The 24,782-nt window shown below is 49.1% G+C and overlaps 1 protein-coding gene across 7 annotated transcripts in view; it reads right to left on the bottom strand.

The window, feature by feature from the left end:
* The window catches only part of PAX5 (paired box 5), a 131,468-nt gene that overhangs the window by 56,864 nt on the left and 49,822 nt on the right, over positions 1-24,782 (bottom strand). For 6 of the 7 annotated variants that reach the window (XM_049795810.1, XM_049795812.1, XM_049795814.1 and 3 more), the window contains one exon: positions 3,289-3,418. In XM_049795810.1, the coding sequence (XP_049651767.1) occupies positions 3,289-3,418 (130 nt within the window). Of the gene's footprint in view, positions 1-3,288; positions 3,419-6,752; positions 6,810-24,782 lie in introns of all 7 variants that reach the window. The other variant, XM_049795809.1, reaches the window with a different exon arrangement.

Below are 24,782 nucleotides of genomic sequence, written 5' to 3'. Positions count from 1 at the left end.
CTCAGTTTGCTTGGACGCATCACAGGACAGCCTGTCCGGAGCGAGGAAGAGTAGAAAGACTCAAAAAAGGGTGAAGAAACTAAAAGCAACCCAACTTTCTGAATCTCGAGAAAAGACCGGTGTTCAAGTTGTCCATCCCTCCTCCAATGAGGAGCAATTTGCAGGAGAAGTGCGATCACAGATCTGGAAGGCTCAGGCTCTTGCCTGCCAGGCAAGGGGCCAAGGTCCAGGACCTGGCTCTGGCAGGACCTCTCATGAATCTGTTCCTGACCACCAAAGTGGGGCTGATACAAAGCTAACCTTCTTCCAGGTGTTGCCTGCCTTATCTACCACCTAAACCCACCCACCCACCCTGGCTGCAGCTCAGGAACACTGAATCACTGAATTTTACCACGGCTTTGGTCAGACCACAAATGACAAAAAAGCTCCCAGAAGGCAAAGTACGTGATGTGTTAGCAAACACTTCTTGGACCTTGCAGTCATAACCACCATTGTGTATCATTGCCCAGTTCCTTATAATTTTCAGTGATATGTACTACAGATGAAAGGCTAGCAGCAATATGACACTTTTGGTTACAAGTGAAAAAGGATCAATAAATGTGTCTCCCTCTTCCAAAACCCCTGTCCCACCAATGAAAATAGGGTGGGAAAATAGGCATGACTGAAAAAGTGAGTTAATTCTCGGGAGAGAATGGAGAAGTCTGTCCAGAGGTATGGTGAGAAATGCGTCACCAAGTGTGTCCCCCATGACACGTCCTGCACATTACAAAGTACAGCTTACTGCTTAAATCCTTCTGTCCCCGACGGTCTGCACATCCCCTCAGCTTGTTAGGAAAGCCTCAGGGCAGAGAGTGCGGTATCATACATGCCCAGAGCTACAGGGTCCAGATTGTGCCGGGGGCTTTTGGGTGCTCCCAGAGCAGGAGCAGCACAAAACAGCCGCTCTGGGTGTTAGGAAAGGAAAAGGGAGGATAACAATCAATCTTCTCCGAAAATGTATCAGAAGGCATAGGTTTTAAAAGGGTTTTGATATGCTCGTGTAAATCTAAGTTTTATGAATGCAGGTGTTAGAAAACTCTACAGCAATATCAAATTAAAGATATAAATACCTACTGCGTTGTAAAATATGTTCTGTTATAGCTCTCACCCTGTCACATTTAAGACCAATGGCAGGTTTTTTCTAGGCTTGCTACTCATAAAGCCTGCTCCACGTTTTTGATGAGAACTAGTAAATTTAACATTTGGAACTTTTGTTCAAGTGTAGGTAATGTCACCATGCAAAATCTGTAACGAGCTCCACAGCGTCACTTCTGTAGTCAGTTTTGCTCTAACAAACGTAATCAGTCAGCTCACCAAACTCTAAGGAAGTAGTAACGTAAGAAGCACGAGAAGTGCTTAAACCAGCATAAAAAAAAACAAGCGCTGCTGAAGTATCAAATCAAAACAACAGCTTTTGGCTGAACCTCATATTGGCCAGGTGCAGATCTTGGATAGGCAGTGTCTTAGAAGACAGAAGTGAGGAAGCACTCAGCTTCTCTATCATCTTCTTGCCTTCCTAACTTTCACTCCTTCATAACGCAACCCGCTAATTTCCTGCTATTTTGCCTCCCCCTCAAGACACATCTCCCACCAGTTCCCATCCCGCACTGTAAGCTGCAGATGTTCCCAGCTGGGAGACCCCCAGACAGCGATGCCCACAGCACCCTCCCGCACGGTCCACGGTGCTGCTGGGCTGCGCTCATCAGCAGAGCACGAGTGCTTCTAACAGGGCTCCAGGCTTGTCGCGGGGGCACGGACTTGGACGAGCAAGAGACAAACACCCAGAAGATGAACAAAGGGCAGCAGGACACCCGTGATGGGCCAAGGCAGCCTTGCAATGAGCTTCAGGCTTCAAAGAAAAGCACAGGGACCTCTGTGGCAAACATTTACAGAATAATTTGACTTAGGAGGCATTTCTTTTTAAGAAAGAAAATAGGCGGTACGAGTTGCTTATGACCCCAAACATGATAGTTCATGGTCCTTCTTTTGTATTCATTTTAGATTCCTTCTATTCCATGATTCTATGATTGTCTCTATATATCTATATCTATGCTCTATCTCCCTACTTGTTATAAGCCACACATGTCCAGAAATCCCTCTTTCTGCCCATCCATCCACCCCTAGACACCTTTCTTATCTATGGGTTTACCGCTCAAACCACCCATCCAGTACTCAACAGTTATTTCAAGGACAGTCTTCCCTCCCACTTCAAGGGAAACATAGATTTCCTTATGGTTCATGTAACTCTCTAATTTCTTTTGAATAATCCTAAACTTTTGGCAAGAAAAGCTAAAGACTGATGCCATATTGGGTTAAAACAATTTTGCAACATTAGTTTTCAAAACGGACCTGCTACACGACATCATAGTGCTTTCAAGATACAATAATATTATACTAACAACAGTATCACCTTCCCTTTAGCAACAAAATAAACAAGTAACTGCAATCTTTGGTAAAACAGAGAAAATTCGATGACAAAATCTGCACAGGTTAGACACACAGACAGAAGTAATGCACAGAGGTAATATGCATATGAAACATACAGCCTTAAATTTTAAAATCCCTTTTTTCTGATTCCCACAATTCCTTCAGGACACAATTTCATCATTTTCTTACCATTTGGGCAATCTCATTCCAAGAGATGTGGTCAGTCCCAAATAACTAGGTGACCAAAGCATTTATCAAATTCTAGCTGGTCCTTAACTCTCACCCTACACCTGCTAAATAAATGAAGATGATGCTGAATTCCTTGAACAAACAACCTTTGCTTTTCATTTAAATGCTTAGACTTAGTGCACAATTACAATTCCAGAAATGGTACAACACATGAGCATTTGTAGGAATCAAATGCATCCAAAATTCAGGCTAGTTTGAACTGTCATAAAAACCCCATCCAGTCAAACATGCCAGGTGCCTTTATGAAAAATGAGCAACAAAGCCCAAAAGCAGAGGCAAGCATTCTGTTTTTTGGTTGCATGTTGGTACTCGGGATGCAGGTTTGGGGTGGAGGGGACATATCCCTTCCCGGCCAAGAGGGATGAATGCTTCTGGCCTCTGTTGGCTCCAAGTGAACACTGCTGATTTACACAAGCCATGCACCTGACTTGCAACACATCTGCTACGAAACTGCAGTTAAAAAGAGACTTTCTGAGCAAATGACTCCACAGCTCCTCCATAAAGGGCATCACCCTGCAATGTGCACACACACACACACTTCACACCACTTATTGGCATTGGAAGATTGCTTACCTGTGACGATAGGATACGACTGAGGTCCCGGAACGCTCGCTCCCAAATCTGCAGAAGTAGGGCTGGTTATATTGGCCTTCATGTCATCTAATCCCCCAGCTAACGATGCCATGGCTGAGTATTCAGTTGCCTGGAAAAAGAAACAAAAGGCATTTTAGCAATAATAAATTTACTGTTCAAGAGCTTTTGCCTGTATGACAAAAAGTAGATGCAATACAGAACTCAAAAATCCTTTGTTCAGTCAGTTTTAAAGGCAATACCCATTTACACGGGACTGTTAAGCATTCAAAATGCTCAATAAGTGGGTCTGTGCTTATCACCGATGTTCCTGGAGAACACCAAAATGGGCTTTCTTTATAAAACCGAAGCCAAACTCATCAACATGTAATAAGGCTTTACTTAAAGAGGAAATCTTGTAGAGTAACTGGGGGCTGTAAATGCTGAGTGTAAGTTACTTGCCTGTTAGAGAAAAACATTCGTGCTGGTTTACCTGAACTCTTCTTATTTCAGTGGTGGCACTTCAAGAGACATGCACTAACGAGCAGGTGGGAATGAGGTGTCCCATTTCCCCCATTTTCTTGGGAATGCTGTATTTCCCCATCATCTCACAAGAAATAAAGCGCACGTAAATAAAAGTGTTTGCTTAATGGATGAATTTGTAGCCAACTGTTTCTAAATCCAAATTATTTAAAAATAAATCACCTGACTGTTATAAGGATGCTCTCTCATCTCATGGGAATTTATAATCTCATTAGCTGAAGCTACGGTAAATAAACACAGGTCCTCAGAAATCAGATTGTTTCTGTCCGTGTCGCTACAGCAATCTACAGCAAGTGAGGCCAATCCACACATCCAGAAGGACTTCCATGTACACAGCAGAAAGTTTATATTCATTTGCCTTTTTCCGTGATTTCTTATTGTCAGGATCATTCACACAAAACTGGGAAGTTTCCTTTCAAAGTTCTCCATTCCCTGTTGTTACTTAAAGTTGCCACTTTAAGTTTTAATCCCTTATTTGTGAGATCATAATCATGCCCGTAACAACCGGACGATGACAACTTTAAGTGAAGAATGGCAAGAGGAACAGATAAACTGAAGGACACCCACCCTGAGGCTGATTCCCACTGTATTTCTGCAGACTAAGTCAGTGCAGAAGCTGTGCAGAGCTGAAGCAATGTAGGGCAACCAAGGACCCTGTGATTCTTCTGAGTGACCAAATCAGAAAGTTAACTCCTTTTTTTTTTTTTGAGGAAACAAAAGCTGATCTGATTGACCACGTCTTTCTCCCTCTTGCAAGTTTCTCGGAAGCATCTGAGAACCCAGCACACAAGCTGGTATTTGCCACGAGCTCAGCACTTTGGGTCAGATATATGTTTGTGTCTCTGTTGCTCAGTTCTCACTCAGAGAGAAGTCAATTTACATGGATAACCTTGTATTAGCAGGTCTGTGTTAATACGCATATTTCTTCTGAGGATGCAATCTGTGCGAGGCATGAGCACACCCTGTCACTTTGAAGGATCCCCCACACAAACCTCTTGCAGATGAGCATGTCAAATACATTTTGCCGGCGACCAGCTGCTGGCCACCCTGTCCCTTCACCTGGCCCATGGATCAGCGCTACAGGGTCCTCTGGACCAAAGGCTTCTCAGCAGTGACCTGTCTCCTGACCTTTTCATTAAACTCGTCCTATTCCTCAGCCCTTTCAGCTTATTCCTCCTCTGACACCCTCCGAGCCCTCACGTTTCCCTTGCCTTCACGCACCCAGCCCCTTTCTTCTACCACCGCTGCCCACACCTCTGCTTCAGCCCCACTTCTGCACCCTGGGGAGGACAGCCCCTGGAGCATCCCTCCTCTGCAGAGGATGCCAGCGATGCTCCCAGCCTTCCTCCTTCCTACAAGGGCAACCAAAGCTCCTTCTTCTCATTCCACATCCTACCAAGGTGCGTTTTCCAGCCTTCCCACACCACTCCACACTGTCCTACGTCTGCAGCCCCACCTTCCCCCTGCACTGGCCACGTGCATGTGCAGCGGCACCGCTGCATTTTTTCGCTCCCCAAAGCCCTCATCTGACAAGACACCGGAGGAACACCAGCACGGCTGCAGGCCTGCAGGGACATCCCGGGCAGCCGGCGATGCACGAGTGGCATGGGACGGGCCGGCAGCGCAGCAGAGGAAAAAGCTGCCCTTGTGCACCGCTGTTTGGTTATTTCTGCTGTCTGCAGAAGAGCACACACCGCTCCCCGGGGAAGGACGCCTTATTTCACCCCTGCTGCTCTCAGAAAGCTGTAACTGCAACGTATCCAGGCTAGAAAATGTCTTCCTATCTTTCCACAGCACGCCGATACACCGCTCCCCACAGGCAGGGTATGAACACGGCTTCCAGCTGATGAAGGGGGAGCTGGCCACTTGCAGTTTGGGAGGGAGGCATCCAGCTGTGCCACCGGCTCGGCCACATGCACGTCGAAAGACCGCAGCGAAAAGCGGCTTTTGAGGACACCGCTCCTCGCACAGACCCAACCGGGACCAGACCCCTGGCTGCGAACCCCAGACGCGGGAGTCCGAAGCAGGCTGCAGATGTCGAAACACCACAGCTTGCTTCCTTCCTCAGGTCCGAGGAACCGACCTCGGAGGATGCAGGACCAGGTCTCACCTCTTAACTGTAACGATCTGGAAGCACCGCCACATCAACGAACCGCGAGCTTGGCTCTTCAAGCTCGGAGGGACTGACCAGTTTGTCAGAAGCCAGCAGCTATCAGGGTGTAGCACACCCCAACGGTGGGCCAGGACGGTGGTACCCCGTCCTCACCCACGTCACCGGGAGATGGAGTGATGTGCAGCAGCACAGTCCTGCCGCCAGCAGCACTGCCCCGTCTCACCAGCTGCAGCAGGACGGCCCCAAACCGCAGACCCAACTTCTGCAGACCAGAGGGACTGGACGAGTTTCGGCTGCCTGGCACAGCGCGGAGGGAGAGTCCACGGCTGGGTAGCACTGCTGCAGGGATCCAGGAGATGGAGGTGTGGGAAATGGAGATTTGGGCTCCCTCCCTGCTTTTCGTCCCCGTAGCTTGCTGCCGACAGGAGCTGCACCTCTTTTGCAATGGCCCAGCAAGCTTTCCCAGGGGTAAGAACAGTGGGATTTTCAGGGATTTTCCAGCTGCCTCCCTGTTGCCCTGGCAAGACTCTGCCCACATCCCTCCTCGGAGCCACCAGCAGCCGCACCGACCATGCACCGACCACCGTCGCTGCTCCCAGCACCCAGGCGGAGCGAGCCCGGACCATCGGGCAGCCCCGACCGCTGCTGACCCCCCCACCTCCTCACACAATCCTGATGGAGGGACCCGGCAAAGGAGCAGCTCGGGATGGCCGGGCATGGCCAGGGGTCCCTCCCTGCACAGTGGGAAGCCTGACCTGCTGCTCGGTAGGTGAAAAAGCAAGAGTCGGGTGTTCAGTACCCTAGAAATTACCTGAAAAATGACTGCCTGCGGTTGTACCACGCACTGTCTCATCAGCATGGAGCACCACTGCCATAGCATGGAGGAGAGAAAACACAGACACGTGAAAATGAGGAATATATAAAAGGAGAGACCGAGAAGGACAAACTGGAAGAAGGGGCAAGATGGGGTCTCACGTGCTCCCCCTGCCCCATCCCGCTCAGCTCGGGCACACGGGACCTGGGCGCCTGGCAGGGGGCTGGGCACGGGCCCCCCCCCCCCCAGCAGGCACGGTGCCCAGTTGGGGTGGGGAGGAGAGGGGTGGTCTCTGCGCGCCCATGGGCAGCAGCACACCCCCCTGCGACGGGCAGCGGGGTCTGCACGGCTCGTCCCCCGCCAGCCTTCACTGCAGAGTGCAAATGGGAAGCTCTCTGTGCTGGGAGAAGTTTCACCTCCTCCACTGCAAAAGCTTCATTTCTAAGTATTAAACCCCCGGGGTGGGGGCAGATGGAGGGAAAAGGGGTGCAAGAGCGTTTCAGTACCGTTTTCAAACAGTTTACGTAGCGTGGCAGGAGGCAGGATCTGCTGTCTCCTGCCATGCTACAGTGGAGTCGCAAGACAGCCCATCGATGGCTTCACCCTGTGCTTTTCCTAGAGAAGATGCCTGAGCATAACCCACCGAAAGGTCAACCCACCCTACATGCACAGCAATTTCCTCTTTGAGATTTACCTGGAATTTTATCCCAAAGTGGTAGACAGAGACGGACCCACAGCGGGGAACAAGACTGCTCCCTGAAGCAGCCTGGTTCTGGGGTGCCGGCGTGGGAAACTCAGGGAGGTCCCACAGGCTGGGATGAGCCCTGCGGCAGCGACGTGACCCGGGCGGTGGGAGACAAATGCATCCCCCTCCTGCCCCGTCCCTTTTGTGGGGCACAGACCCCGCACCCCTCTCGCGAGAACCGCGCCAAGCAAAGACAGAAAAGAGGCATCTGCCGCACGGGGCAAGCACCCACTGGGACTCGCACATGTTGCTTTTTGCATCTGCTCAGCTTTCCAAATCACACCTGCAAAAACATCGCGCAGGCACGAAGCGACGCCTCTTGTGCCCTCCTGCCGCTGGCACGGCTGCCCCCCCTCCCCGGACCCGCAGCACTGCTGGGGATGCAGCAGCAGCAGCAGCAGCAGCAGCAGCAGCAGCAGCAGCAGCATCGCAACAGGGGCTCCGACCATCAAGGCGACGCGCCAGCTGGGGCTTTGGGACTTGGTCTGCCCCTGCGCCGACCGCCTGCACCGACAGGCACGGTGCGCAAGAGCACCTTCGCTGCCAAAAACAACGTTTTTCCTCATTTAAGCCTTGCATTAATCTGAGGTCTCCGAAAGGCCAGCGCTGTCCCCCAGGTGACGACCACCAAACCCCCTGCTCGCCCCTCACGGCGGCAGCAAGCCGGACCTCATCCCTAATATCCCCAAGCCATCGCATTGTAATACTTTAAAATTAATAAATAAAGGCAGAATTGGCGCACACCAGGCAGGTTGTCCATGGAAACCCCCACCTCAGCCTGACAAAGGGAAGAAATTTGTAACATTAGCTATGGTTCGGAGAGTTTAATCCAAAGCAGCTCTAATTAATCTCCCCAGGCTTTCAGAAACCCAGAGCCACTCACAGCCGCACAGGCACCAGTGCTGCTCTCCCTGAAATTTTATGGGAACGGAAAATCCATCCTAACACCTTCCTCCTCAGCTGCCTCAGACCCGGATGGGAAAGGCATCCGAAAACCTATACATCAAAGCCTCGCCGCTGCCGCCCGCCAGCCACCTCTCCATTTCATAATTTACATGACGTTCCCTGCGCTGCCCACTGCGGCCACCAAAACCAATTCTGCTTTGGAGCAAAACCTATTTACACAGCTAATTGGGGCTGAACCCCAGTTTCTCTTTGTTTCCGGCAACGTCCGGCTCTTTGCTGTCTTACAGGGCACGGAACTTTGATTTCAGCGGTACAACGTTCTTCCCTTGGTTTAAATGGAACATTTCTGAATGTCCCTTTCACAAAACATACATGTTTTTAAAAAATTAACAGCTGTGCTTTGTTTTAGCCCAAATCCAATTAGGATTGTGCATATCCCCAGAGATTCCTCTGAAGATAGCGGGAATTAGTTAGTGCACCCTGCCATGAACAGATTTACCCTCATACGTCAGAATAACTGACCTGTTTTTGACCCAATCTTCAGATTATCTGAATGTGGGAAACGACATGCTACAGTTTACATTCGCGCAGTGCAATCCATAAGCGGACACAGCCATTCCCGGATTTTCCGAAGGGACCCCCAAATCCAATCTAAATGCCTAGAATTTACCTGTTGTTTTTCTTTTATACATATAAATAGCTGCATTTCCATTTGCTCTTTGTTTCTCATTTTCATTTTGTTCTAATATCTGCATGTAAATGTCTGAAAATAGCATCTGTAATTGAAGATTATGAAGTATAGCCAGCTCCTGACAGGCTGCTAAGGAAGATGGATTATCCTCATTTTTCTGTAAATTTTGTCAATTTTGGAATTCATAAGCTATCAACACTGATCAAAATGTGACCGCACAGCTGTGTCAAAGCGGACGGCGCGGTGGCGGCGCGGCTCCCGAGGACGACGGCTCTCCCCAGCCGCCTGGCCAGGGGCACACGCTGCGGGAATCCTTCCTGGCTGCTCCCAGTACCTACATCCAACCCACCCCCCCACCACCCCGCGTCCCCCCCAAAAAATTCAAATAAATAAATTGAAAGTACGCAAATTCTCTGGTGTGCCGAATCGCATCACAAAGCGTAATTTATTGCATGTTCTCCCTTTTTATTTATCCCTAAGTAGTAAACACGATTTCCATTCAGGGGGTTCGTTATGTTCCACTCCTACCAGACAATCACAGCACACTTGAGGCAATTGTTTAGCCTCTTCCTCTCAATTTTCCCATTACTGGGAGTAAGTACTGTTGGGACTCTTTAATAGCCCGACTGCAGCCCATATCAATAACAGATGAGGTTTAATCGTCCAACACAAAAATTATTTAGGCTCAGTAAGGACATTCAATGTCATTTGCATAATGGCATTTCTATCCTGAGCACCTAACCCATCGTGCATAAACAAGGCCCTGGGACCATAAATAATAATAAATCATGACGTCCACGCTCCTCTTGCTGTAATAGGAGCCTCTCTTTGTAGAAATTATTTCAGCAGGAAATGGGCACTGTAATTTTAAAGACATGTGGCATTGCACAGGCCAGTAAATCACACCCGTGCACACACACACACGCACGCACACACATGCACCACGGCTGCCCGTGGTGAACAACAAAACCCCACAAAACAGCAGAACAGAAAACACCCCACGCTTGTGGCTGAAATTGCCCCTTTTTTCTTTATTATTATTGTTATTTCTTAGTCAGAGCTAGCAGACTAAATAAAGGCAAGGTCTGAATAGTGTGCGTGGTGTCTGAGCATGTGTACAGGGGCAATGATGGACCCCTAAGTCCCCCAAATCCCTGCCTGGCCGCTCCTCACACCCACACTCAAACGTCTCCTGGAAGGTCTGGTGGGAAGAAAGCAAAGACCCGCAGACACTTGCAGGTGTTTTCCAACCAAGATTTTCACCAGCCGTTGCAATCCCAGTCGCCCCACTGGGGCAGAGGGGGCCAGCAGAGTCTTTTCCTCTGGTTTGTAAGCAGAAGCCTCCATAGAAAATCATGGTAAAGCCAGCCCAAGGGAAGTAACCGGACACATACAATCCGGGCAGCTAAGGTGGCTTTCCACTTTCTAGCCTCATCAAGCCAATAACAAGCACCTGGATGAACAGCGGCAGCACAGCGGTGGTGAGAGCCGACCTCTGCTTTTGCCAGGATTAGCAAGTTTCATCATCGCACGTTCATCCCCAACAGCTCCTTCCTCTCTCCGAACAAATACGCTCTGTTTCCTCCAGGACACCAAATTAAATAACGACTCACCCCAGCTCACTCCCGCCTTCGTCAGCGCTGACCAGGCTCCAGGCTTGCCTTCACAGCCCCTGCACGGGCTCTTCCCACCGTTTCCATGCCAGAACCACCCAGTTCAGGAGGAATTCCTCTACTGAGGAATGCAGAAATGACACAACAAATTCTGCAGGAGCCTTCTCCTGGTGCTGGTGTTGCACATCCATCCTGACAGCGGCATCGCAGCCGGCCGGGCAGGCGTCCTCCCCGAAACAGCATCTCCCCCAGCCCTCTCCAACTTCTCCTCTCCAAGCCTTCCCCCTCCTCCTCCTCCTCCTCCTCCTCCCCCTGGGGCAGCCCTTCGCTTGCTCCTCTCCATCTTCTCCTGTGGATTCACACAGGGTGTTTCTCCTCTTCTCCTCCTTCCCACGCTCTCCTGCCCGTGGCTCCTCTCAGCCCAGCACGAACCGACCAGCCACCTGGCTGCTCTCTCAGCACCCTCCACCACCCTATACACAACACTAAAAAGAGGGGCACCCAACTGAAATAAAGCGTAACACAGTTAAAATAAAGCATAACACATCCCACCCTGGTGGAAAAAGCAGTTTGCTTTTTGTAAATCCAGTACATAATCACGTTATGCCACTCATTGCCACAAGATATTGCTAAAAACTGCTCTTTCTCAGGACAGGAACTGGACACTTTCACCCCTAACAATAACAATTTCTGCCACAAGAGGAGGGAAAATGGATGATCACCCATCACAGTGGCTCCACTGCTACCACTGAAGCACCCGGCATGCATGAGCAGGGAAGAAAACACAACCAGCAGCACGGTCAAGTATTTCCCTATGGAGACACACGAAGCAGAAGTATGAAAGCACACTCAGAATGTGCATGAAGTTTACATCAATACGGCCAGATTTTCCATCCATCCTACCAATGGCTCCTGACACTTGAGAAGTCTTGGGCGAATTTGCAAGAACACCATTTGTACTTCTGTAATGCTTTCAGATGAGCTAGCTGAAGGTATTTCACAACTGCCATCTGAGAATCCTTTCATAAGTCTCTGTATCATATAACGTATTGTGTACAATAAACTGGTTTCAAAGCCATACTCAAGGCAAAATACCCTGGGCAGTGTTTGCCATGGACCAAGCCTCCCAGGTAGGCAAAGTCCTGGCAGCTGCTGCAGCTCCAGGTGCACCGAATCGCCACCCAGATGGAAGCCAACAGAGAAAGCCAAGGAGGTTTGCTGTGTCTAGTGGTGTGTTGCAAAGTCCAACCGGAACAAATCCAAATCAACCCATAAATTCCTGAACTTCAGGCCACTTTCAAAGCTGGACACAAACACAAATTTTTTTATTTTCCAAAAGACTTTCACTTTTCCTGTTAGTGCCCCTGGGATCCTGGTGACCCTACAGGGGTCAGGAGTCTTCTGTTTTCCATTTTGAGGGTGGCAGCTTTTCCTACAATGCTGACTTCCCCATCAAATCCCCAATGTGGAACTGACCTCATTAAAAAAAAAACACAAAACCAAATAAACAAACATAATTTTCCAAAGTTTTTCTTTCATTTCTTCACCTGTACCCGACTGGAACAGGAAGGGCCAAAATATTGCAAGCCAGTCTTCATTACAATGTGTTTATGGAAAAGCCAGAAATACAAGCACAAACATTGTTTTAGTAAGATTTACAAAGCACTTTCAGGTACAAGTCCTGGTGGGCATAGGGTTAGGGAGGCAGCAGGTACCGGTCTCTGTGGTGAACAACCCATGCAATGCAACGCTCCTGGGCTTGGATCCCTTAACCAGAGTGTTTTGTGCAGCAAATAAGATGTGCCAGGGAGGGCTTTGGGGGATGCAGAGGTGTGGAGACGCTCCTTCCCCTTTGCAGGCACGCTTCATGTCAACAGAAATGCCTGGCAGGGCAAAAACCTGGGCAACGATGCAGTGATTTCTTTGCTGTGACATTCAGTAAGGATAAATGGGCACTGAACCCCACTAATCTCATGGGGTAAATCTTGAGTTGTTTTGCCCCTTTGCTAATTAGCTGAGACCCGCTGACAACGAAACCTGACTGGCAGCAGGTCTGGAGTGCGGAGGCTTCGGAACAAGGAGCTGGCAGAGAAGGAGGGTCTGCCCTGACAGAGAGTGGGCAAGAGAGCATCACCCACCCCAGAGACACCCACTTCTGCACTTAAAACACCCCGTCCACGCTGCCTGTCCGCAGGGCAGGGAAACGGGCTCCTCAGCTTCAGAAAAAAAAAACACCTGGAAACATCAGAAATTGTCTGCACACGGGTGTAAGAAAAGGAAGCAGAACACAGGCAGGCTGACCGATGAGTGTGGTACCTACAGGGTAACTATAGGGTGCTGGTTCCAGGTAAAAAGACTCTGTCTGATGAGACCCAAAGCCTGCCGCTGCTGGAGGCTCTGCACCTCCTTTCTATCATGAAAGGCTCCAGCGAAGGACCTTCTATGCAGAAAAATCATCAAAGATTACAGTTTTCAGTGAAACATTTCAGTTTTTATCAAAACATTCTCTGTTGGAAAGACAGGTTCAGCCAAACACAGTGCTGTTGTAATATTCATCATTTTGCTGCTAAAACGTCAGCTGTGGTGGAGGTGCCCGGGCGCTGCACACGCAGTAAAATATCACAACGAGAAAACAGCATCAGACAACAAGAAGAAAACCCACTGCTGGTATGACCTGAGCATCCCTTCCACCCAAGAGCCACCCCAGTTCTTATGCCAGAAGTGTACTTGGGGTTACGTTTTCAAACTTTTTTCTACAATCACAAGAACAACCATTTGCCTGAAAACAAGGATGTGGGGTCTGTGCCTTCAACAAAAACTCCCACTGGTGCAAAGCCTCACAACTTGGCAATGCTTGGAAACCACTCATCAGCCACATAATGTAATGACAATTTCTTGTCTGCCTTAATTTTATCCATTATTTCATTGTGTGTTTCAATTATTTAGTCAGATCTCAATAACTGGCCAAACACTCTTAGCCAAAAACAGCATCTGATGAGTGCAGTTCTTCTGCCCAGCTCCCATTTCGGAAAGGCACTCGCTGCCTCCAGCACCTTGCTCTCCCACAGCTCTCCGTGTACTTCTGTGAATATGACTCGTCTGGACTGACTCTGAGCCTGGAGGGGACCCCTGCGGCACAGAGAATGAGCAGAGGAAACCCCTGCCCCTCTGAGGTTGCCCTTATTCAATTACATGTTCAAGCTGAGAGCAGCAGGGCTGAAACCATCCCCCTACACGCTACGCTGCTCTCTTAGCTTAAGAGTCTGCTTCCTTTCAGATGTAGGGGTTGGTTTTTTTTCATTTCAGCAAATTCTGCTGCCACCAGATCTTTAAGCAGCCACTATTCGTATGAGCAGAGAGGAATTTTGATACTAGCCCTTTTTTCTGGAAGTGGCTTAGCGCCACAATTGCTTTTTGTCATCATACAACACCTTCTGCAGGTTGTTTCATTCAATCCCTTCCTAAACAAACGGCAACACAAAACCATGGCATTCTTCTGAAAACCCAGCATCTGCATTAAGCAGGTTGCTTAGGCTCCTGGGCACCTCATCCCAGACAGCTCTCCATCTCATCCTGCACACTGTGTGAACCGGGTGCTGCTCTCCCACCCCAATCATGCTGTTCACATTTTCCATTGCAACCGTGCAAAAGTTTCCCTAAGTCACATCATGACAGCTGGAATGAACAGCAGGTAGCTGGACATCAAGGTTGTAGGATAATCCAGGTTGGAAGGAAGCTCCAGAGGTCCCTCAAAGCAGGGCCAGCTGCAGGACCAGACCAGGTCACTCAGGGCTTTATCCAGCTGGGTCTTGAAAACCACCACGGATGGACACTGCATAACTTCTGTGGGCAACCTCTGCCCTGCCTGACTGTCCCTGGGGGGAAGAATTGCTCCCTTGGACCTTGCAGAGCATCTCCTGCATCAGCTCACGCCCCTGTCTCTTGTAGTCCCACCGCGCACCGCCATGAAGAGTTTGGCTCCTTCCAAGATGCTTTAGCACATAGTGATCTCCAGGTATTCACTAGTTGTGTAGGGAACATACTTTGAGAAACCCATCTTTGTTGGTTAAAGTGATGGACAGATTTAGAGAAAGCCTACGGAATGAGAGCAAAACAGCACTGATTTCCAAACCAAAGGGTGGAAATTGTATTCGAAACTATTCAAAGCCTGCAGGATCCAGACATTTACCAGGGACTAAGAAGAGAACTTCCATTTTTCAAGTGTTGGTGCAAGCCCTTCCCCTCAAATACAATGTGAGCAGGTCAGGCATTAAATAAATCAACAAGCAAGTGTGTTGTCTCTCCCTCTCTTGCAGGGCTAACTCAGACATTAGGAGGTCGGTCAATTTTGCTATGACATAATCTTGGCCAACTAGTGCCATTACATGATGTTGTCTTTTTCCACAGAGAAAACCAGCTTCAGGACAATTCCAGATCTATTTTCCTATGCAAGTGGCGCATCGCATACATACACACTGTAAAGCGCATGGATGACTCCCCTATTATTTTTCAAAGGGACAAAGACTACACGAGCGACTATAATTCTACTCATCTGACTCATATATTATGCTTTGATGTGATATTGAAAATCTGACAGTGGCCAGTATATCACTGCTCGTCAGCTCTCAGGCAGAGTCCACTGTTTGACTGGCTACTGTCTGTGACTCCTTCTGCAATGACAGACTTTCCATTAGCTGTCTGCTGGTGACATGAAACCCTGGAAGGAAGACTCATCTGAAGACAAAGGTGTGGGGTTTTATTTAAAACTTGCTGACCTAATGGACCTGGTTTATCTCTCTAAACTGAAAAAAATTAGCGATGTGTGGCAAAACACATGATGAACAAGGAGATACAATTACTCAAAGCCAGCTTCCAAATTGCAAGGAAATGTGGACACTTCTGGCAAGGCAACAAGAGGGGAAAGCTTTTCTTAAATTTCCCACATCTGTACCACACTTACAGAAGCCATGGCAAGTCTCCTGAAGGAGATCACCCAACGCCCTTGCAGGACTTTGTGTCCCGTTGTCGTCACTAAGCTGCGGGTGTAAAGCTGGTGTAAAGTGCTGAGATGAAACTTGCTGACCAGCCGCGCCACACATCACCGACATCCCCTTTGCATGAGTCTATGCACAAACTGGGGAGCCCGCCCAGGGAAAAAAATCATCCCTCACTGCATCCGTACAGAGCAAAGAGAAAAGTGACAAGGACAAAGGAGATGCTGGAGCTCCAGACACAGCAAAACTGGCCTTTCTTTTAACTCGGGAATTTGTATTTTCACATATGGTCATATCTGAAAGCAGTCAAGAGGAAAAAAGCGGGTGTTAAAATCCAGGAATGCACTGCAATTTGCGAAGGTGTTGTCTACCTCGGTATTTTCGGATTCCCCCTCCCTGCTGGGGCAAGGGGAGGAGGCGACAAGGACTCCTCCAGGGAAGTGGTTGAGTCACCATCCCTGGAGATATTCAAAAAGCGAGTAAATGGGTACTTCAGGACATGGTTTAGTGGGCATGGTTAATGGTTGGACTCGATCTTGAAGGTCTTTTCCAACCTAAATGATTCTAAGATTCTATGATTGTATTCTGTGAAACGGACCCACTACCCCACCGGAGCCAGATGTGGTCCCCAGACAAAGCCATGTGAGCTGTGGGATGAGCCCCAGCAAGCCCAATGCGGCGGACTCGGAGGGAAGCAGCATCAGCACAAACCCGCTGGGGCTTCTCCAACACAGTAAAAGGCACTGGGAGAGCTCCAGTCTTTCAAATACACCCTGAAATCCCTGAGACCCGTGCGCTGCTGTTCTCCCCCAGCTTGGTTTCGTTGCACTGATTTGGCCAGACATTGCTGGGAGGAGAGGGAAGTAGCAGGCATGGGGCAGTGGCTCTTTTTTGTTTGTTTTTTGGTCCGTTTCTTCAGGCCCCGATTCACTGCAGCCTGGTTGAGAGAGAGTGAGCCAGAAGGACAAGAAGCAGCCTGTGGGTTTCCTTACACGACGATAAGTACCTCCACGCTTTGCCAGCACAGCAGGGTCCGTGCGGCAAAACCCCGGCAGCAGCTTCTCTTCGGCAGGGCAGCGTTGCCAGGGCATCGCACGCTGGGCGCTGCCGATGCCTGGAAATGCTCCGTATCACCTTCTGGAATAGTTTGCAGGAGAAATCCTGACCCCAGGCTGCCTGCTGCTTCCAGACAAAGTGAGAAAGCCGGTCACCAGCCGATTCCGCAGGGAGGGACCCACTGGAAGGGGCATCGAGCTCAGGTGGGGGCATGGGGTGTCCTTGGCTCTTTGCCTGGACAGGAGAGCGGGCATTCCTTGGGTTATCCCACCTGGTTTTCTTCCCACCTCTTTCGCTTACTCAAAGACCAGATGTTTCAATTCCAGCCCCTGCTCAGACAGACACACCTGGGTGTCCATGCGAGCTGCAGGGTGCTCTTTGCAAAGATGATGTTGATGCAGAGAGATGTTAGCAGGATACATGGCTCATGTCATACTCCATCCCCAGAAAACCCACCGCCACCACAGCCTCACTGTCACGCAAAATACCCGGTGTCATGCAACAGTCTGCTGTGACTGTCACCACCCAACACAACATGTCACAACAAGGCGGCACACATGGGGAACTTTGTGCAGTCTTCAGAAGCTCATGCACATGGGTGTAAGAAAAGGACGCTTCCAAGGGAGGGCAGAGGGCAAGGACACAAATGGGAAGTGTTGGCCCAAAAAGCTGTGCTTTCTGCTGCTATTCTAAAAGAAAAGGCTTTCTACTCATAAAAGTTGATTTTCAGGAGGAAGAAACAGCATGGCAGGTTTCTTTCCTCCTTCTTGACCCTAAAACAGGGCAGAGCCAAAGGAGAAGGTGGTGCACCCCGTCCCCCTCTCCCCACCCCAGTGGTGCAATGGAAGGATGGAGGGCTCAGAGAAGAGACTCTGTCCCAAGCAGGCTTCAGCGTCCCCGCGGCACCACGCACAAGTCACTGCATAGGGCTGCTCTCTCTCGATCTGCACTGCAGGTGAAACACCTTTCTTCTCCCCAGCCATTGCTTACCTTCTCCATCCAGAAAGCATGACCTTCGGGGACATTGTTCTTCCCTAGACGGCCAGTGCACAAAGCTTTTCGCCCCATGCTGCTTGTTGGGCCCTCCCAGTACCACTGTAATGTGAATAAGCGACAATCCCGATGACGGCGAACAGGAACAGGGATCCTCCACAAAGTCCCACGTGCTGAAGGCTCAGCCTCCAGAAGCCGAGGGCAGTTCAGAGCTCTGAGCTCCCCACAGCATCCAGGGTGTCCTGGCAGATGGAGGAGCTCTACCCAACACCTCTGCAGAATAACCTGTTATTTCACCAGGAGTTGATGGCTCCCTGTGAACCGGAGGCCATGGCTAGCAGCATCATCTCAGGGCTTGAAGGGCTTTGTGCACGGGAGCAGCTCTTGAACAACCGCAAGGAGATGCAACATGCAAGGAGATGGGGGTAAGTGCAAATGTCATCTCCAAAGACCTGCTGCTGGTTCCCAGTGAAATGCCCTGTGTCACGGCTGAGCACTGGTCCTCTCCAGTCTTTTTTATACCCCTTTAAATTTTACCATTATTGAAAGGCACTCCATGGCAAGAAAAAATACTACCAGCCCGAGATCTCCTTCTGAGCAGCCCCTGACTCCCTCAAAGGACACTCTCCCCGTCTCTGCCTGTTTTAACCACCAGCCGGCAGAGACAGGCAGCACCAGGAGCAATCCCATCTCCGCAGCGCACACACGTGCTGCCTGGGATGCAAGCACCCCGTTCCTACAGCACCCGAGCACCCCGTCACAGCTTATCTTGCGGATCACCAGCAAAGTCCCACGCTCCGGGAACCGACGGAACAACCACAGCAAAGGGCCAGCGCCGCGTCCCACCGAGGCAAAAAACGCAGCAGGGTCACCCCGGAGAAGGAGAGCACCGAAATCCCCTCCAGCCCCCGTCGGGCTCCATCTCCTATACCCTCACCTGCGTGCGGGGGCTTCGCATCCCGCTCCCACCCCACGAAGAACCCCGGCATGGCGAAGGCAGACGGGCAAGTGGACGAGCCATGGTCGCCCTGTCCCACCTTGCAGCCCGGAGGGGGACACGTTCCCTTACAAGCAGTGAGGGAAGGAGGGAGCTCTTGCACAGATTACGCCCCCCCCCCCCCCGCAGCCCCCCGTACGGAGCGGGGGTCACGGGCACCGGTGCTCCCAGCTGCCGTCCCTCCGCCACCCTGCCCGCCCAGACCCCGCGCCCTTTCCATTCGGTAGGGGTATTGATCTGCTGGCAGCAATGGGCTGGATAATTAGCCAGGAATTAGGGTTTCTATTACAGCCAGGAGGCTGCCCCAGCTGATTTATCACCTGAATAATTTACTGTGATTGAAAGGAAATTAAAATGAACTCCATTTGACAACTGTGCGCTTTTATAGGCTTTAGTGAAGACTCAAAAGCCAAATTAATAGCCTGGTGTTGTTTAATAGTCTACTGAGAGTAAATATGGGAAGGTTTTTCCTCTCCTGACGTGCTCTCCTAGGCTGGATTTTAGAGTTGTTTTTCTTCCCCTCCCACCAATAAAGCCACAGACTGGATCAGAGGAGGTTTCAGCTGGAAGCGGCACAGATGTAAAAATGTCAGAACTGCCCTCGCTCGCTGCTCTCCTCTCTCGTTTCTGCAGGCAGAGGGGCTCACAGCACGGCCAAAACGGGGGCGAGCAGGCAGCACCCACCGACTGCCCCCCCGGCCGGCACCGACACAGCCCATCCAGCTCCCAACCCTGTCCCACCTCCGCTGGCGTGGGACCGGCAGAGGGGATGGCACAGGATGGCACAGGGTAACGCAGCCGCCCACAAACTTGTCCCATGCCCCACGACCCCCCATCCACGACCCCCCCACGTCCATCCCACACCAGCCCACCGGAGCCAAGGGTCCCTTCTGCCACGGCACAGGGTGCCCAAGCCCAGCAGTGGATGTCTGCCGGACTCCTGCCTGCACACCAGGAGCTGTCTGCTTGAGGGACAACATAAAATTTTGGGAAGATACAAGCAAATATTAGCTTTGCATTTCTCATTGCAAGTCTTGGGGTCTATTAAGAAGATCCTAGCAGCCACCATCCACCTAAATGTAGTGTCCCTTAGGAAAAAACATATTATTCACACAAACAGAAAAATGAGTCACGCTTCCTGGCTTTAACAGACTTTTTCTAACTTTTCTTTTACCCGACATGTTTCTCACTTTTCCCTGTTACTCCTGAAGATGAAACCCCAACATTTTTAAGGAGGACCGTACATCTCCACACTCTCAGGAGCTGCATTCCTGTGGACACACCACCCAACACAACCCCATACGGTGAAAAACAAACTTTAGTCTTTCCAAGATGGCAAATACTTGGCCAGATAAAAGTAAAACTTGAAGATTTTTGAAAGGACTTATGCCCCTCTCTTGGTCAGTTCAGAGAACTTCTTCATCGCAACTCTCTCTGAAACAGGGGGCAATCAGGTCTTGAACTTGTACAATTTTTCCAATTTTTTTCAATTTATTCGTAATTTTTTCAGGTTCATTAGTTGTCTGAATGTCATCTGCCTGTGCTTATCTCCAGATCCAGACTTATCTGCACTGCATGTCATGAATACATATATTAGTATATGTTTGCCTGGTTTCCACCTAATCCCAGAATATCTATACTTTATCCAGAAGTGAATACAAGAACAGGTATTCAGTTTAGTTCTAGCTAAAAGCAATGGGAAAGCATCAGCAAGGGCCTGGGAATTATCTGCTATTAGTGGCAAGCAGTTCTCTTCTAAACTGGTGACCTACATAGCGTTGAATCTGGTCACATCATGTTATGCCTCATTATGGCCCTGATCTGAAGTCTATTGAAGTCAATAGAAATATTCCTCTTGGCTTCAATGAGTATTCGATTGGACCCATGTGTGAAGCTGAAAATACAAGAGAATCCATTTCAGTTGTGGACAGAAATCCAGCATAGATAATTCTTTTCTTTATTCTGAGGAAATTAATGCACTGCCTCTCCTGTCGAGCTGATCCCGCTGTATATCCTTCATCCCACAGTTTTCCCCCGTAGAGGTATTGATCCTGCTCTCACAGCCACCAAAAGCCACCGGAGGACAACCGACCTCACAGCCACGCAGAGGGGTTTGCTGAGTACAGCCAGCACCTCCCGTTCCTTTAGCTGGATGCTCCTAATGGACTAGGCGCTGGAAAATTACGCCACTTGGTCTAACAGCTCTGTGCATAGGAAGGGCACAGGATGAGTGCCAGTTCTGGATAAAATCTGAATTGTCAGTGCGGTGACCACGAACGGTGGGGTTTTGCCTACGGCAGGGGCCAGGTGGGAGCATGGTGGTTTGCTGTGGGACAGGATTTAGTTTGCCATGGACGTAGCCGTGTTCTCCCTGTGTCAGTCCGGCTTTGCTCCGAGGGAAGCCTGGATGTCGGCTGTGCAAGCAAACACAAACAGCCTTCCATATGGGCAAGGGGAATTGCGCTGCAGAGCCGGCACACCAGGCAGCAGCGGAGCCCGTCCCCACACACACCAGGAGGCATGGAGTGGAGAACGGGAACTGCTGCCGGTCCAGGAGGCAGACACCGTGAAGGCTTTCCTTCTCTGGGACCTGAGGATTACCACAACGTTCAAGCCATAGGCTTTGTCCCAGCCGATGAAAGAACTGCGCAGTGCTGGTGGCCAGCAGCCATGAGGAGAACAGCAGCGCAATGGTGGTGTTGCAAAATATACCGCTATGTGTTTTTCCAAATCTGTGCCCAAAAATACATGAAATCAGTTTTCCGTGAACATTTGCAGCCAGTGCAAATCAATCACGGGCTGTGAAAAAAATTCAAAACATGAGCACATTTTGAAAAAATGAGCACAAAAGGGCACAAACGTGAGGGAAAGGCATTCATTTTCTACAAGAACTCATGCTTACAGCAGGGTTCTATAAGGGGAAGGTGGGCCAGGGTGCTTGTAGAGTACGGACTTTATGCCTTGGTTACTCCCCTATAACATAGAGACATGAGAGGATTTGACTCCGTTTGCAGACCCAACCCTCAGCCTCAGGCTTCCTGGCTCCCAGCCGCTGGACTTCACTTGCCATCAAACAATTCTCACACTCTACATAGAACCATAGAATCGTTTAGGTTGGAAAAGACCTTTAAGATCATCGAGTCCAACCGTCAACCCAACACCATCATGCCCACTAAACCATGTCCTGCAGTGCCACGTCTACATATTTTTTGAATACCTCCATGGATGGTGACTCAACCACTTCCCTGGGCAGCCTGTTCCAATGCCTGACAACCCTTTCAGGACGAAATTTTTCCTAATATCCAATCTAAAATGGACTACATGTGCAGGTATCACATACCCATGCTGCATAGTACACACCTATGCATGCACAGCTGCACCGCCAGGCACTAGGTTGCAAAATGAGGCACGTAGTAGGAGATGCCTTACTTCTGACCCCCAACACACACAGTCTGACACAGTTTTAATTATACGAACCCACGGTGGGATCCCTGTCTCACCCAGCACACACAGCGGGCACTGTTTCTGAACAAAGGACTGTCTGATATTTTATTTTCCTGTCATTGTCCAGTGGTTGCCTTCTCTCTCAACACTGGATAAGGCCTTCCCCAAAGACAAGTATTCATTCCCTGTGGGTCTCTCTATAGAAGGCACAGCTCGCAGCAGATGTGAAAACTCAGATGATGCTTGTCAAGAGCACAACATGTTTTGAGGTGAGAAATAACTCATGAGTCTCCATTTTATACAGGTGAACTAAGGGAAACATTAAAGACGGAAAAGTAAAGGGAAGAGGTTGGAAGCACTCAAAGGAAAGGGTTTGGCAGCAGTGGGCAAGCACTCCCACACAGCCCATCAACATATTTTATTTCCTTATTTTCTCTACAGAACTAGCTCAGGACTGCTGACTTAGCTCCTAAACCACTGCTCCTGGGTTCAGCAGCACGCTGGACAGCCAGATGCCAGAGGCAGGTCTTGGTTTACAATGACAAACTGTTGCAGGGACAACTCTGGTTTTTGAAGTCACATCACTAATATTCTCGGTATTTTCTTTCTCATTGATTTCTTTGGCCTTACTGATTGATCCAGACAGCTTCTCCACTTTGGTTAAGTATCATGATAGCTTTGCTTGACTCCCCAAAGAGGTAAAACATGACTGCTTCGGTAAGGGCTGGAGTTCATAACCCATCCTCGCGAACCAGAGCTAACCATACAGATCAGATGCGTTCGTGGTGAAAGTTACACTTTACATGCCACCAAAAAGCAGAAGCCAACCCCAAAGAGCCACAAGCCCATAACCATCGCTCAGCTTTCCGAAAGCAAATGACAATGCTCCAGCCTATATGAAAGCTAACAACTACAAGCTCCATTTGTAATTAAACTTTAAAATGCCTAGGCAAGGTGGTTCTGCTAAACACCTTTTGTACATCATAATACCACATTTCTCGGCATCTGTTTGACTTCCCAGAGCATGCAGAGCGTACCCTGTCAACCAAATTAATAGCAGCATATCGCCAATCTTAATAATCTGGCTGCACAGCCGTTCTAGTTACAGCTGCTTACATGGACCCAGGGAGATCTTTGCTCCACCAACAGCCGAATATCCCATATTTGACAATTGGGATAACACTTCAGCAACATCCTCATTCAGTTCTCCCATTCTTCCTATTAAACCAGTAAAAGTGTCTCTTTGGATAAACATTCACTCACTGCTGGACCGTATCCCTCAAGCTACAGTTCTCCATGACTGAGAGACTTCAGAACACAGAAACAAATAAACGATCTTCTTCCATCACTGCTCTCTTTACAATGACTTTTTTGGCATATAAAAGTTTCACAGGGACAGATCTAACGTCACACAACTTCCAAGTGACCACCACTGAAAAGGTTTGCTGTAGTAGTGGGCACAGTGCTTGTCCTCTCCAGTACCACCCGTGTTCAGATGGGATAACCACCATCTAGTGGTATGTGAAGGCCATTTCACCTTCCAGAGGCACCGCCTGTTTAGCTTTCCTAACGAGTTTTTAAAAAAATCAAATTGACCTCAGCATCTTCCCCATCTCTTTCCAGTCTGAGTTCAGATCTGCAGAGTTTCTCTGTGAATACAAACCAGGGAAGCCACAAAACCAGCAGAAGCTGGTGAAAAGCAAATGGCTCGATGAATGAAATAACAAATGACAGATGTGAGCTTAAAGGCATGAGAAATTTCTACTCTACCGTATGACTTTCAGCATAAGGAAGTACTTTTCAAAAAAATTTATACCAATACATGCTCCTTAAACTGGAGCCATAATGGAAGTAGGCTGCCATGAGATAATCTCCCATGGCCCTCTAATGCATAGATTCCTCTAAGGTAAAGAGGTATTTGTCTGCAGTTTGAGAGTCCATCCACCTTGCTAAAAAGCAGGTCTAGTGTTAAGAACACTGAAGATTAATGGCCAAATACATCATTAAGTAGCCAGCCAGACCGATATTGGTGCTGACAGCAATATATGCATTTCTACCTCCCTCTCAGCAGCTTATTAAAGGCTGCTGCCCAAGAAGAAGAAGGCGACAGACAGACACAGCTCATCAGTTTTTGCATGTGCTTCTGTATTGTGCCTGCAAAAATGGAACTTTCCCAAAAAATTAGTGCCAAGTCCTTCTCAAACACACTGCTAATCTGTAGGTGCAACTAATTTACCTTCACATACTAATTGGTTGTTTCTCTCAGCAAATGGCCAATTACATGCCTAATAAGCCATTTCTGGATACAAAAATCTAATTTGTGTGCACAATCACGCTAACTATGAACCAAAACTGGGCACTGGGTTTTGCAAGTCTTCTCCTTGTTACCTGCATAGCCTGCTTTTGGTCTAATGAAAGCATCAGAAGCTGTGATGCTCTTCAAGGTCCCATTTTGTAACTGGTCCAGATCAGGTGTAATTTCATACCCAAATAGTTGCTAATGTTTACACAACAAGTTTTTCCCTTCCTATTTTAATACTTAGTCTTCTATGGCTAATGTGCACGTGGCTGAAGAGCTTGATATGACA

This window comes from Accipiter gentilis, chromosome Z (assembly GCF_929443795.1).
Source record: "Accipiter gentilis chromosome Z, bAccGen1.1, whole genome shotgun sequence".
Classification (NCBI taxonomy): domain Eukaryota; kingdom Metazoa; phylum Chordata; class Aves; order Accipitriformes; family Accipitridae; genus Astur; species Astur gentilis.
Note: the sequence above shows the minus strand (reverse complement) of the source record. Positions and strands in the feature narration are given on the sequence as shown.